The 14,107-nt window shown below is 42.0% G+C and overlaps 1 protein-coding gene across 1 annotated transcript in view; it reads right to left on the minus strand.

Moving 5' to 3' along the window:
• MICU1 (mitochondrial calcium uptake 1) overlaps positions 1-14,107 on the minus strand; it is a 242,741-nt gene that overhangs the window by 40,890 nt on the left and 187,744 nt on the right. Inside the window, exon 10 of the mRNA XM_063434676.1 lies at positions 13,081-13,189. Within this exon, the coding sequence (XP_063290746.1) occupies positions 13,081-13,189 (109 nt within the window). The remainder of the gene's footprint in view (positions 1-13,080; positions 13,190-14,107) is intronic.

Genomic DNA, 14,107 nt, shown 5'->3' on the forward strand with positions numbered 1-14,107 from the left:
TTTTATCAGATGCAATACAACAAATGTAATTGTGGCGAAACCGACCTCGCCACGTGTCTTTGGAGGGGGCTGATTGCCCGCCTCTTGCCTTTGGACTATGGACCAGACTTTATGGGAATGTGATACCCCAGATAGCTATACCATGGAGCCTATTCATATAATGAAAGACTATGGGAAAGACTTTAGCTCCATGGCAATTGTACTGTGTGAATAGGATCTGCGCGCTATTCGGTAGTTTTGTGCGCTCAGATCCCAGCTCTCTGGGGATATGTGAAATGCCTGTGTGTTATGGATAAAAAGTAACTTTCTGTATTTTAAAGTGTTTTATGTCTTTCTGTAACCATGTGGTTAATGGAGTCTGCTTCTAGCCCTGGATAATTGGATTACTTTCCTCTTTGTCTCCAGGATAGAGGCCTATGTAAAACCTTTCTAAACTGGTTTGCCATGCGGCTAGTAAGGGACAAAAGATACTTTTAGTAACTTTTGAACCCCTGGTCGGATTCATGCCATTTTTTAATATGTTGTTCCCCTATGAATGAATGGATTGACTGTGGATATGTATTTGTATGTGAATGTGATGTATGGTTTTAAAGTTATGAAAGTTGTGTAAAAGTATATTTTACACTGTATGCATAATGGGATTATGTGTCACACTAAGGGGAGGGGATGTGTGGGAGGTAACATCTATGTCATTGGTTATTTTATGCCTCCCCCTGGGTGTGGCCTGTATGTGTGAGATGAAAATAAAAGCCGGGCTGGATGAGCCAGTCCAGAGTTCCTGTTTAACCCTCAAAGCGATGTGTCGTCTCGTTCTTTGGGGGAATTGGATTGTATGCTGACTGCCAGGAGTGTAAGCGGATGGTATGCTTTTCCTGTTCAGCTGATTCCAGAGTTCGTGTGGTTCCAGTCGGGAGAGTGGTGTTTGCAGTAGCTGCCTGTGCATCTGGAAAGGGGGATATCGCCTAAACTGGGTTTTATCCTCTTGTAAGTGAAACGGTCCGTTACAGTAATCTACCTATTGGAGTGCCCATGTGGCCTCCAATACGTAGGTATGACTACAAGGTGCCTAAAGACAAGATTAGGAGAACACTGCAGGAATATTAAAAACGGATCCCAAAACCATTCCGTATCTGAGCACTTTATTAAACATAACCAAGACCACAAAACTCCTTAAATGCATTGGAATCAAAAAATGTAAGGTTCCTTGGAGAGGTGGAAACATAAAAAATATTTTAGGCAGATCTGAAATGGAGTGGGTCTTTAACCTGCAGACCCCAGCTCCCCAAGGTCTAAATGCAGATTTCGATCTGTATAATTTCTTATAACCAATTGTCACAAGTGTTTTTATGTGTTTTTATGTGTTCATAAGCCTAATTTAAATAGTTATTTTAGCTTGTATATCTAAACAAGTCCTTCTAATGCCTTACTCCCCTCCTAGCTGCTATATGTTTTTTGGTCACATAATTTTAACTATTTATAATATGTCTCATGTATTTATTATATGCCTTTGCATTAACTGTATATACTGCTTTTGCTGTCATCTTGGGGCTATCCTATTCATAGTTGTTACCTATGGCATTATAGTCTAGGATACCCCCAATATGACCTCATTTTGCCAACCTTTGTAATGTTTTAATTTAAAACTAATTGTTACCTATATCTTTACAACCTATCTACAAGTATATACTTTAGAGGAATGGGTTAACTTCCTACCACATACTTTGATCTATCAAAAGACTGATACTTTCCCTTTAAATATTGTCCCTAACTCTACTTTTAACTATTTTCTTTATTTTTATTTTTACATATCATCACCATAGTTAATATGGCCACTACCATCTCTCTGCCCATTATTTTTAACATCCTCATTCAAGCTATTATATATGCTGCCTTTTTAACACAGAGCCCTGCCCCTTTATATATATACCGCCTATATGCTGATCTATTCAGCACTACCTGTCATATAAGCCAAAGTGCCAATCATAGGCACTAAGTCCGCCCCATCACGTGCGTACCGCCCACCAGAACGGCGACCGCACTTGCTGACTTAGTCAGCACTACATATCCCAAGCGGCAAAGTGCCGCGACCACTTCCGGTCCCCACAATGCCGCGAGCTATATCGCTCGCTTCACACTGCCACTAATGAAAGCGCCAGTCACGTGACTCGCACACTACATTTCCCAACATGCAATGCATGTTTCACGCGAGTCACGTGACGCGCTTAAATCCAATATTTCTAAGTCTATAGACCTCGTTTTTTTAACGATTTTAATGGCAAAAGACCTTGTATAATGCTACTTTTAATGTAAACCTTTTTATTTTCACTTACAATATATGTGATATATTACTCTGATTCTATTGGCCATTGACTAATGATGTTTTTTGGTGCCAATTTTTAACTGATTATGTACTTATATATACTCCTATCTGCCAGGTTTTTAATGTTATCCCATTTTGAAAAAGCCCTAGTGGCGAAACGCGTAAATGGTTTTATAAATTGTGTATTTTATATAATTAAAGATTTTTTTTGTCTAATATCTGTGCCAACTATCTTTTTACACACTATTTTATTTACTTTTACCTGGCATTTAATTGATTTTACCACGTGCTTACAAGCTTATCCTGAGGTGGGGATCATACAGTGGCCTGCACTACACTTGTAAGTACATTTTTATTTATTTAAACAACTTTTATACTGTGTTAAACAGAGCTCACTTTTAGTTGTTTTTATATATCCCTTTTCCTGAGAGTTGGACATCATTCCCTCCGGAGGACAATCATCCATATATCCCATAAGCAGGGATTGTTCCGCTGTACGCCTGTTATACCTGAGCTGGCTATAGCTCATAAAAATGTGAGTGGACTAGTTATATCTTTTTCTCACATATTGACCCATACACTCTATACGATTTGTCTTTTATCTTGTGTTTTCCATATCACGAGACCAACAGGACTACTTTAAACAGAGAAGAGACCCCTTCATCTAAAGCACCTTAAAAGACATTTATTGCCACAGTGCAACTTCTAAAAACTTTTTGGACTATTTTGTAACCTTTATACGTTTTATTTATATGTCTTTTTACTATTTGTAGTCCTCATTGATACATTTTGGCGCAGCCTTGCAGTTCTGTTGTTGTTTTCCATTCTTACCATAGAGGGTTAGAGGGTTACCCTCTGCCAGGCCGCTGCCTATCCACCTTTTTATTATTAGCGCTAACCTCCTTTCCTGTTTTTAAATTGTATAGAAAATATACAGGCAATGAGCTTTGTCTCCAGTATGTGAAATATTCCTCATACTCTATATATGATGGAAAGCAATCAATCATGTCCAGATTTATACATTAAAATGACTAGAAAAAAGGTAAACATAGTAAAGCATTTTTAGAAATAAAATCAAACAAAATTCTACCTGCAATAAAAAATGTAAGCATATGTCATTCTTAAAAGGTCAGTCTAAGCACCATTACTGCAAGGTGGAAATGTATTGGTAAATAAAGGGGAAAATAAAAGAGGGAACCCTAATAAAGATTAATTTGAGTTTGGGTTACGCCCTTTAATTGGAGGGAGTCCTGTATTACCATCTTTCACCATCTATTGTAGGTAGTGGTAGTTGACTCTATTACTGCAAAGTGCATTGTGTTTAGAGCACCCCAGGTGCACGCTCATTTTGGAGAGTGGCTTATAGTGGAAGGGCTGAATCGAATTGTATATAAATTCATTATAGCTGCTGTACAGCTACCATTATCCTATGATAGATCTTTGGGGATATTAGGGCAGAGATGGCCGAATGGTAGAACTTTAGATGGTGCATAACTGCAACTTCTATGATGCTTTGCCATTCTAAAGACCAACAAAGCATCACAGGAGTTGTAGTTAAAAACTCAGGATTTACATTTTTCCCACCTTTTGTTAAATGGTATAAGAATAGTCTCCGCAGACCAGACTGAGAACCTCTTGATCCAACACACAGGGGAAATCCTTCTTTATTCCAAAATGTCAATCCGATATATCCTTGGATCAACTCACAGTTACTACATATTTTAATGGGTTACACCAGTGCTACTCAACCCTCTCCTCGAGGCACACCTAACAGTCCAGGATTTAGGGATTCGCTGGGTGTGTCTACTCTAAGGTGTTTACAAAAAAACAACACCACAAAAAACACCTTACAGGTTCGTTTGTTTTTGAAGCACCTTTAAAAACACCTGGGTAATCCCTAAATCCTGGCCTGTTAGGTGTGCCTTGATTAAAACACACTTTGTGGGGTGGGCGAGGGGGGAGGGGTGGGAGCAACCTTCCTGGACTGGCACCCCCTTTTTAACCCCTTAAGGACAGAGCTTCAGAAGCTTGACTTACGCTTAATGACACAAGCAATTTTTGCATTTTCTTGCTGTTTGCGTTCAACTGCAATTTGCATCTCTCTCATTTATTGCACCGACACATATTATATACTGTTTTTTAAAGGACAGAAAGGGCTTTAATTTGATATAACATATAAATATATAAATGCTTACTTATTATAAAAAAAATACAGAAAAATGCCAAAAAAATGAAAAATATTGGTTTTTTTTTTACAGTTTTTGCAATCATAATGTGTGCATAATTAGTGCAGGTTAAGGAAAGTAATTACAAATAAATTCATTTATTTGTTCTGATTTACAGAATATATAATGTGTCTGGGATTTTAAGTTTTTTTTGGTAGTTACAGGTCACAAAGCACAAGGAGTAAAATAAAATTTTAATATGGAGCGATTTTAGAATTTGGTATGTTTGTCTTGTAAGCCTAATAGCCATAAAATAAAACAAAATTGCCACACAAAAGTATATATTTATATAAAGTAGACATCACAGGCTATTTACCTAAGGTTGTTTTGACACTTTCTACGTAGCCATTTTACCGCCAACCTCTGCTAAATATTGGAGTAAAATTGTGTTTTTGGGGGTGTGACGAAACCAACCTCGCCACTGGGCATTGGAGAAGCCTGTTTGCCCGCCTCCTACCTGCTGACTATGGCCCCTTGAAAATTGGTACGTTTAGAGAACTATATTTGGGCATATTGTATTTTATTGTGCGACTACTGGCCATTTAAAATCATCTATGAACAGATTGGGACTTTTGGGACTACTGTCCCTTTAAGACTATGAAGCATATTTCAGTGTACTGCCTGTAATATTGTATATGTATTTATGTGTTAAGTTTAACCTGGGTGATTTGTATGCAGTATTCATCTGATTGTTCGGTAGAATCACTCCATTCATTATATTGAGTGAAACTACCGAACAACCAGACCACCCAGGAATAAGTGTGCCTCCAATTACAGTTTGCAACAATGTTGCAAACGGGTAATTGGCAATCCAGGTAATGTATTCTTTGTCCTCTGGGTGGCCGCCATTCGGGAAACAAACACGTGGCGGCGGCCATCTTAAACTACCGAACAGCGGTGTTTTGCCGTCGAGTGTCTGGAACTAAAATCGGACACTTGACTAGGCAAACACCGCTGAGACCTCCATACTTCCAGAAATTCGGATAGAAACTACCGAATGACCCGCCGTTCGGTAGAAAGAACCCCACAAACAAGGGAATTCATTCAAACCCTCTCCAGGCTCTATAACACAGGAAATTCGCCTGTTTTCATTCCCTTGTTTGTGACCGACCGCAGGGCCAAAATGCATGGAACTGTTTTCGGATACTTTACCCATGCGGTCGGTCAAATCTTTTGAACCCCATATCTCACGAACCGTTCATCCGAATAACTTGAATTTTGAATATGTTGTCCCCCTGAATAAGGGCTATCCAGCGATGCTGGATTTAAAGGTGTACCCCCTGGTTTTGGGGTACATCCAGAACTTGGTTAAAAATGTGTACTATATAATTGGGTTTACTGTTATCTGAGGGGAGGGGATGTGTGGGCTGAACCATGTATGTGATTGGTTGTTTTATGCCTCCCCCTGGGTGTGGCCTGTAAGTGTACAACTGTAATAAAAACCAGACTGGGTGTGCTAGCACCTCAGATCATCTTGTACCTTCATGAAGTTTCGGCTCATGTTTGGGGGGATTGGAGAACTACACTCTGGGGATTGCTATAATCACTATACTCCCCAGGGTATTATCGCTGAGCTCTGCTAAGAGCTTGTTCCTGTTCCTGCTCTCTGGAATTCGGAGAGGTCCATCTACTGGAAGCTAGACCCTGGTCTTGGGTCCAGAGTGGGTAGCGTGGCGAGACCCCAACCAAGCTGCGGCCGTTCGTGGGAGTCTACAGTGGTTATGGTGTCTGGTGGAGTGCTTGGAGACCTCGGAAAGCACTAGGAGCATCCGTCAGCGGAGGGTACCCGGTCGGGGTGCCAGCGGTTCCGTTACAGTGGTGGCAGCGGTGGGATGGCGTCCTAGTGCGAGGTAAAGCAGCTCAGAGACACAGTTCGTTTGGAGTTACAATTGAGGGCAACGTTCGTATTTGTACAGCGGCCCTGTTCACAACAGAATGGAGAGAGTTAGCACCTGGGCAGCGCTCACCTACGAGCAGGCGTTCCTTCGGGAAATGCGATGGCGACTGGCGTATTTTAGCAAGGATGTCCCGGACAGCGTTGTCCGGATACTTGAGGCTCACGTGGCCGAGGATCTGCAATACCAAGCAGAACGAGCGGGATGGGGGACACCCAAGCCACAGCGGCAGTGTGAGTCCCAGAGAGCAGAAGGTGTCGTCCTTCCTCTCCAGCGGCAGTGTGTACCCCAGGGAGCAGAAGGTGCCGTCCTTCCTCCCCAGCGGCAGTGTGTAACCCAGGGAGCAGAAGGTGCCGTCCTTCCTCCCCAGCGGCAGTGTGAGTCCCAGAGAGCAGAAGGTGTCGTCCTTCCTCTCCAGCGGCAGTGTGTACCCCAGGGAGCAGAAGGTGCCGTCCTTCCTCCCCAGCGGCAGTGTGTATCCCAGGGAGCAGAAGGTGTCGTCCTTCCTCCCCAGCGGCAGTGTGTATCCCAGGGAGCAGAAGGTGTCGTCCTTCCTCCCCAGCGGCAGTGTGTATCCCAGGGAGCAGAAGGTGTCGTCCTTTCTCCCCAGCGGCAGTGTGTGTCCCAGGGAGCTGAAGGTGCCCTCCTTCCTCCCCAGCGGCAGTGGGTACCCCAGGGAGCAGAAGGTGCCGTCCTTCCTCCCCAGCGGCAGATCATTAATGTGCAGGGAATTGGGAGCCCAGTCTCCATTCCCCAGCGGCAGAGTGTTCTACCGGGAGAGGAGCCTGTTACCCCCTCTCCCCAGCGACAGCTTAGTGTACCAGGGGGAGACTGTAAGCCCCACAACTGTGCAGATGGGACCGTGGTCTCTGCACCTACAGCACAGCGTGTTCTAATGGGAGAGGAGCTGGTTACCACCTCTCCCCAGCGGCAGCTTAATGTACCAGGGGGAGACTGTAAGCCCTACAACTGTGCAGATGGGACTACGGTCTCTGCACCTACAGCACAGGGTGTAAGGACAGTCAGTCCTGTCCTCCAGCAACAAGGCTGCTTAGCCAAAGGGGAGACAGTCGGTCTCCCCCTCCAACAGCGGAACTATGTATCCAAAGGGGAGACAATCGGTCTCCAACAGCAGAGCTGCGCAGCTAAAGGTGAGACAGTCGGTCTCCAGCAACCAGGCTCCAACCAGACTACTCCCGTGGTAGTGCTGGCACCAGGGCAGAGTACCGCTGACCTCTGCCCACTCAGCAACCCACCAAAACAGCCTACCAGTCCCCCACACAGCCGTGGTGAGGCATCTAGACCTGGACAAGTTTTTTCCTTACTCAGGTGTAATCACCATTTATTGTGGGTGGGCTGTACTGCTGTTCCTGTTTTGTGGGTGGGCTGCTGGACTAACAAGGGCACTGACCGGCAAGAGGTCAGGTACCCTGTTAGTCTGTTTGGAAAAGGGGAGAAATGTGACGAAACCAACCTCGCCACTGGGCATTGGAGAAGCCTGTTTGCCCGCCTCCTACCTGCTGACTATGGCCCCTTGAAAATTGGTACGTTTAGAGAACTATATTTGGGCATATTGTATTTTATTGTGCGACTACTGGCCATTTAAAATCATCTATGAACAGATTGGGACTTTTGGGACTACTGTCCCTTTAAGACTATGAAGCATATTTCAGTGTACTGCCTGTAATATTGTATATGTATTTATGTGTTAAGTTTAACCTGGGTGATTTGTATGCAGTATTCATCTGATTGTTCGGTAGAATCACTCCATTCATTATATTGAGTGAAACTACCGAACAACCAGACCACCCAGGAATAAGTGTGCCTCCAATTACAGTTTGCAACAATGTTGCAAACGGGTAATTGGCAATCCAGGTAATGTATTCTTTGTCCTCTGGGTGGCCGCCATTCGGGAAACAAACACGTGGCGGCGGCCATCTTAAACTACCGAACAGCGGTGTTTTGCCGTCGAGTGTCTGGAACTAAAATCGGACACTTGACTAGGCAAACACCGCTGAGACCTCCATACTTCCAGAAATTCGGATAGAAACTACCGAATGACCCGCCGTTCGGTAGAAAGAACCCCACAAACAAGGGAATTCATTCAAACCCTCTCCAGGCTCTATAACACAGGAAATTCGCCTGTTTTCATTCCCTTGTTTGTGACCGACCGCAGGGCCAAAATGCATGGAACTGTTTTCGGATACTTTACCCATGCGGTCGGTCAAATCTTTTGAACCCCATATCTCACGAACCGTTCATCCGAATAACTTGAATTTTGAATATGTTGTCCCCCTGAATAAGGGCTATCCAGCGATGCTGGATTTAAAGGTGTACCCCCTGGTTTTGGGGTACATCCAGAACTTGGTTAAAAATGTGTACTATATAATTGGGTTTACTGTTATCTGAGGGGAGGGGATGTGTGGGCTGAACCATGTATGTGATTGGTTGTTTTATGCCTCCCCCTGGGTGTGGCCTGTAAGTGTACAACTGTAATAAAAACCAGACTGGGTGTGCTAGCACCTCAGATCATCTTGTACCTTCATGAAGTTTCGGCTCATGTTTGGGGGGGATTGGAGAACTACACTCTGGGGATTGCTATAATCACTATACTCCCCAGGGTATTATCGCTGAGCTCTGCTAAGAGCTTGTTCCTGTTCCTGCTCTCTGGAATTCGGAGAGGTCCATCTACTGGAAGCTAGACCCTGGTCTTGGGTCCAGAGTGGGTAGCGTGGCGAGACCCCAACCAAGCTGCGGCCGTTCGTGGGAGTCTACAGTGGTTATGGTGTCTGATGGAGTGCTTGGAGACCTCGGAAAGCACTAGGAGCATCCGTCAGCGGAGGGTACCCGGTCGGGGTGCCAGCGGTTCCGTTACAGGGGGGTTTTCGCACACAAACGTATAACAAAGAACTTCTCATGTGTATTTTGTAAAGTTGTTGTGTGCTATTCCTGTACAAAGTTTTATTATGTGTTCAGTTACTTCTGCTGAGTACAACGGTACCCCCATTGTATGTCTTTGGCACTATTTTGTGAAGCTACAGTGCCATATAGGAGACCTGTCCTTTTCAGTATTCACAGTAGAATTTTGAGAGACGGATATAATGAGCCTATGTTTCCATTTGGGGTATTATAACAGTTTGACTGTTCAAAAACCCCCACAAAGGCCTACCATTTGTAAAAGTAGACACTCCAGGGTATCTCATAAGGTGCATATTGTGCCTTAACATGCCCCCATTTTTTTACCATTACATGCCAAAGTATGTGGTAAAAAATAATTGTGTGCATTTTTTACATACGGATTGCATTTTTGCTGGGCATTTTGTATATTTCATATGTGCCACTAAGTTCAAACCCCCCAAATTATGCTCAGCTAAGTCTTCTGAGTAAAAGGACACCCCCATTGTATGTCTATGGCACTATTTCGTGAAGCTACAGTGCCATACAGGAGACCTGTCCTTTTCAGTATTCACAGTTGAATTTTGAGAGACGGATTTAATGAGCCTATGCTTCCATTTGGGGTATTATAACAGTTTGACTGTTCAAAAAAAAAAAACCACAAAGGCCTACCATTTGTAAAAGTAGACACTCCAGGGTATATCATAAGGTGCATATTGTGCCTTAGCATGCCCCCATTTATTCACCAATATATGCCAAAGTATGTGGTAAAAAATAATTTTGTGCATTTTTTGACATACGGATTGCATTTTTGCTGGGCATTTTGTATATTTCATATGTGCCACTAAGTTCAAAACCTTCAAATTATGCTCAGCTAAGTCTTCTGAGTAAAAAGACATCCCCAATGAATGTCTTTGGCACTATTTTGTGAAGCTACAGTGGCATATTGGAGACCAAGCCATATCAGTTTTTACAGAACTTTGAATTTTGACGCTGGACCTATGTGCAATTTCCAAGCATCTTCGTAAGTTTTAAATTCAAACTACCCCACAAAGGCCTACCATTTCTTAAAGTAGACACCCCAGGGTATTTCAAAAGGCATATTTTGAACCTTAGCGTGGGATCATTTTCCGCTAGCTTGTACCAGGTGTAGTGGTAATAAGTGTTTTTTCTGCCTTTTTGACACACAAAGTGAGTTTGCACAGTATATTTTGCAAACCTTATGTGTACCACCACTCTATAATACTTTATATGTTGCTCAGCTATGTCGGCTGAGTACAAAAATACCCCCGTATGTACCTTTGCCAGGTATATGTGGACATCGGAGGGGCACATTTGGGACACAGCCATTCCATTTTTTTTCAAACTTTACATTTTTACGCTGTGCCCATGTCCCATTTTAGAGTATTTTACCAGGCTATATAATCCAAATACCCCATAAAGCCATACCATTTCTTAAAGAAGACATCCCAGGGTATTTCAAAAGGCATATTTTGAAAATTAGTGTGGGATAATTTTTCCGCTAGCTTGTACCAGGTGTAGTGCTAATAAGTGTTTTTTCTGCCTTTTTGACACACAAAGTGAGTTTGCACAGTATATTTTGCAAACATTTTGTGTACCACCACTCTATAATACTTTATATGTTGCTCAGCTATGTCGGCTGAGTACAAAAATACCCCCGTATGTACCTTTGCCAGGTATATGTGGACATCGGAGGGGCACATTTGGGACACAGCCATTCCATTTTTTTCAAACTTTAAATTTTTACGCTGTGCCCATGTCCCATTTTAGAGTATTTTACCAGGCTATATAATCCAAATACCCCATAAAGCCATACCATTTCTTAAAGAAGACATCCCAGGGTATTTCAAAAGGCATATTTTGAACCTTAGCGTGGGATCATTTTTCCGCTAGCTTGTACCAGGTGTAGTGGTAATGAGCGTTATTAAATGTATTTTTTTACTTTTTAAAACTTTTTTTACTTTTTAAAACTATTTTTTAAACTTTTGTTTTGCTTATTCATTTTTTTAAAGTTTCCTAAACTTTCGTAAAACTTTTTTTTACAGATTTAACATTTTTCTAAGCTTTTTCTTTTACCGTTAACCCCTAACTAGCAGTAAGCAGCACTAACAGTAAATTCCCCATTTTCCCATAACTCCCACCCACCCCAGCTAGCAAAATATTTAATTATACAATATTTAAATTAGTTAATTAAATTAATTTAACCCCTGAGGGTTAAAAAATAAATAAAAGTTAATCGTCAGGGGTTAAAAAAAAATTAGATCACAGTATAATACTGTGATCTGTATTTTGATCACTGTAGGCAGTGATAGATTGGCAGGCAAGGGGTTAATTTTTATTTGGACTGGGTAAAGGGTTTATTTTTTTTTTATTTTTTACTTAAACGTTATTAAAACTTTTTTTTAACTTAATTTTTTAACTTTTTAAAGCTTATTTTAAAACTTTTTTTAACGTTAACCCCTAGTTAGCCTAACACTAAATCCCCCAATTCCCCACTAACTTCCACCCTCCCCAGCTAGCTAAATTTATAATTTTAAAATATTTAAATTAATTAATAAAATAAATTTAACCCCTGAGGGTTAAAAAAAAAAAGAATTAACCCTCAGGGGTTAAAAAAAAAATCAGATCATATTAAAATGTAATCCCTGCCAATTGATCACTGTAGTCAGTGATCAATTGGCAGGGAAGGGGTTAATTTTTTATTAATATGGGTAAAGGGGGGGTGGGATTTTAATTTAACTTTTTTTTTTAACACCAGGGGGCAGGATCACTGCAGATCCGTCTCCCTGCACTTCACACTGAACCCGGAAGTGCAGGGAGGCGGAGGTGAGTATAGAGAGCACATGTGCCCGCTCTGGCATGCTGTCAGAGCGGGCACATGTACTCTGACAGCCCGATCCGGTGCTCCCGGTCTGCCTCTAATGCAGAGGCAGACCGGAGCACCATTAACCCCACGATCGCCGCGATTGCGGCGATCTGGGGTTAATTTTACCGCGTGACGGACGAGGTCCGTCACCCGTCGTTAAGGGCATCCCCAGGATGACGGACCTCGTCCGTCACCCGTCGTGAAGGGGTTAAAAAGGAAGAAAACTATATGAGAAAATTCACCTCAGATCCTGCACTGAGGCCAAGTTCTCCTGCATCTGGATCTTCTGCTATGACATCACTCCCTCTCACTCTAAGGGGAAAGACAACAGGAAGGATGGGCCAAGGGCGGCAGCATGTGGGGGAGGGGGGTCGTCCTGCAATTGATTGTGCGTCAGCAGCCTGCTAGTAAAGCTGATGACAGAGATTTTTGATGCACAGCTATACCAACATCCAGCCAGGAACTTTTGCACACATTATGCATGTCCAATTCCTTTGTCTGATAAACACAACCCTGCTGAAACCCAAACGTAAACTGGAGAGAAAGAAAGGAAATCTGGAGTTGTGTCTATCCCAGCATGTCCTGCATGGTTACTACACAAGTTTGTTAAGGACAAACTGTACATTGTGCACAGCCAGCCTAAAGGTCACTTTCAGCATACAACATCTCTTAATCCCTCTCCTGGATTGGAGAGAAGACTAGAAAGGGGTTCTGACAAATTGTACCCATTTGTAATCATTGTGTAATATAGAATTGTATAATGAAAAATTAAATATTTTCAGCTGTTCATCTGAAGAGACAAGTAAACTAAGCCTGACATTGTCTATTGTGACAAACGCCTGTTGTAAATTTAATTACCTTTATCGAGTGAAGCTCCTGCCATGTGGTAAAAGCTCAGAGCGGTGTCCACATCATTTATATTCTTTAGGAAAGTAAAGAAGTTTTCAACTTCTTCAAATGTCAGCCCCTGAAACACAAGTACAAAAATAAATGTCTTACTATGCGCAGTTAAGAAAGCGATATAACTTTAAAAATGACAAAGTCCTTTAAAAGATGACAACACTAAAAGGGATAGCATGAAACAAAGTGTAGAAAGCTTTTAACTTCAAGGGACACTATGTGCTTCAACTCGTTGAAGTTGTTATAGTGACCAGTGTCCCCAGGCACTGTCCTTTTGTTCTGTATTAAATGAGAGGCCCTAACCGCAGACCCTCTAAGAAAGTCAGTCAGCACCAAGGAGACTCCATGCACAATAACCAATTCAAGGAGATAAATGTTTATAGTGCCTATAATGTCCCTTTATGTAAGCCATTAGCTGAACTATAAAACCCTTGCTGTACTTCCTGGTGAAATAAACCACCATGTTATAGGAAAAACACTGCAGATTAGAAGACAGGTAGAGAAGGGGGGCTGTGGCGTCACATGCCAATGTGGTGTAATAATCAGGAATTTAGTATTTTGATATGGGGAATGTAGCACAGAAAATACATGATTAAAATGTAGAATGGAGTAAAACTTTTTTATTTTATTTAAAAAGTAAACAAAACAGAGTATGCAAAAATAGTTAGTTAGGTCGAACATTTCAAAATGCATTACATAGGTATTTGTGCGTGGAACGCACTTAAATGCATAAAACCAAAATGTAAGCTATTGAATATAATGACAGTAATGTACAACAGAGACTTGGCAATGAACATTAGAAAGCCATGTGCTCCAGACCTACTAAACCATCCATATTGCACAGAGTGCTTTATAGGCTATTTAATTTTTAATCATGAGTCCGGGTCACTTATCAGAACAATGCTTAACATCCGGGCCATGGTCAATGTATTTGGTAAGCCAATTTCCTCTTCTACGTTTTTAATGAGATTGCAGGAGATAGGAA

This window comes from Pelobates fuscus, chromosome 10 (genome assembly GCF_036172605.1).
Source record: "Pelobates fuscus isolate aPelFus1 chromosome 10, aPelFus1.pri, whole genome shotgun sequence".
Classification (NCBI taxonomy): Eukaryota; Metazoa; Chordata; class Amphibia; order Anura; family Pelobatidae; genus Pelobates; species Pelobates fuscus.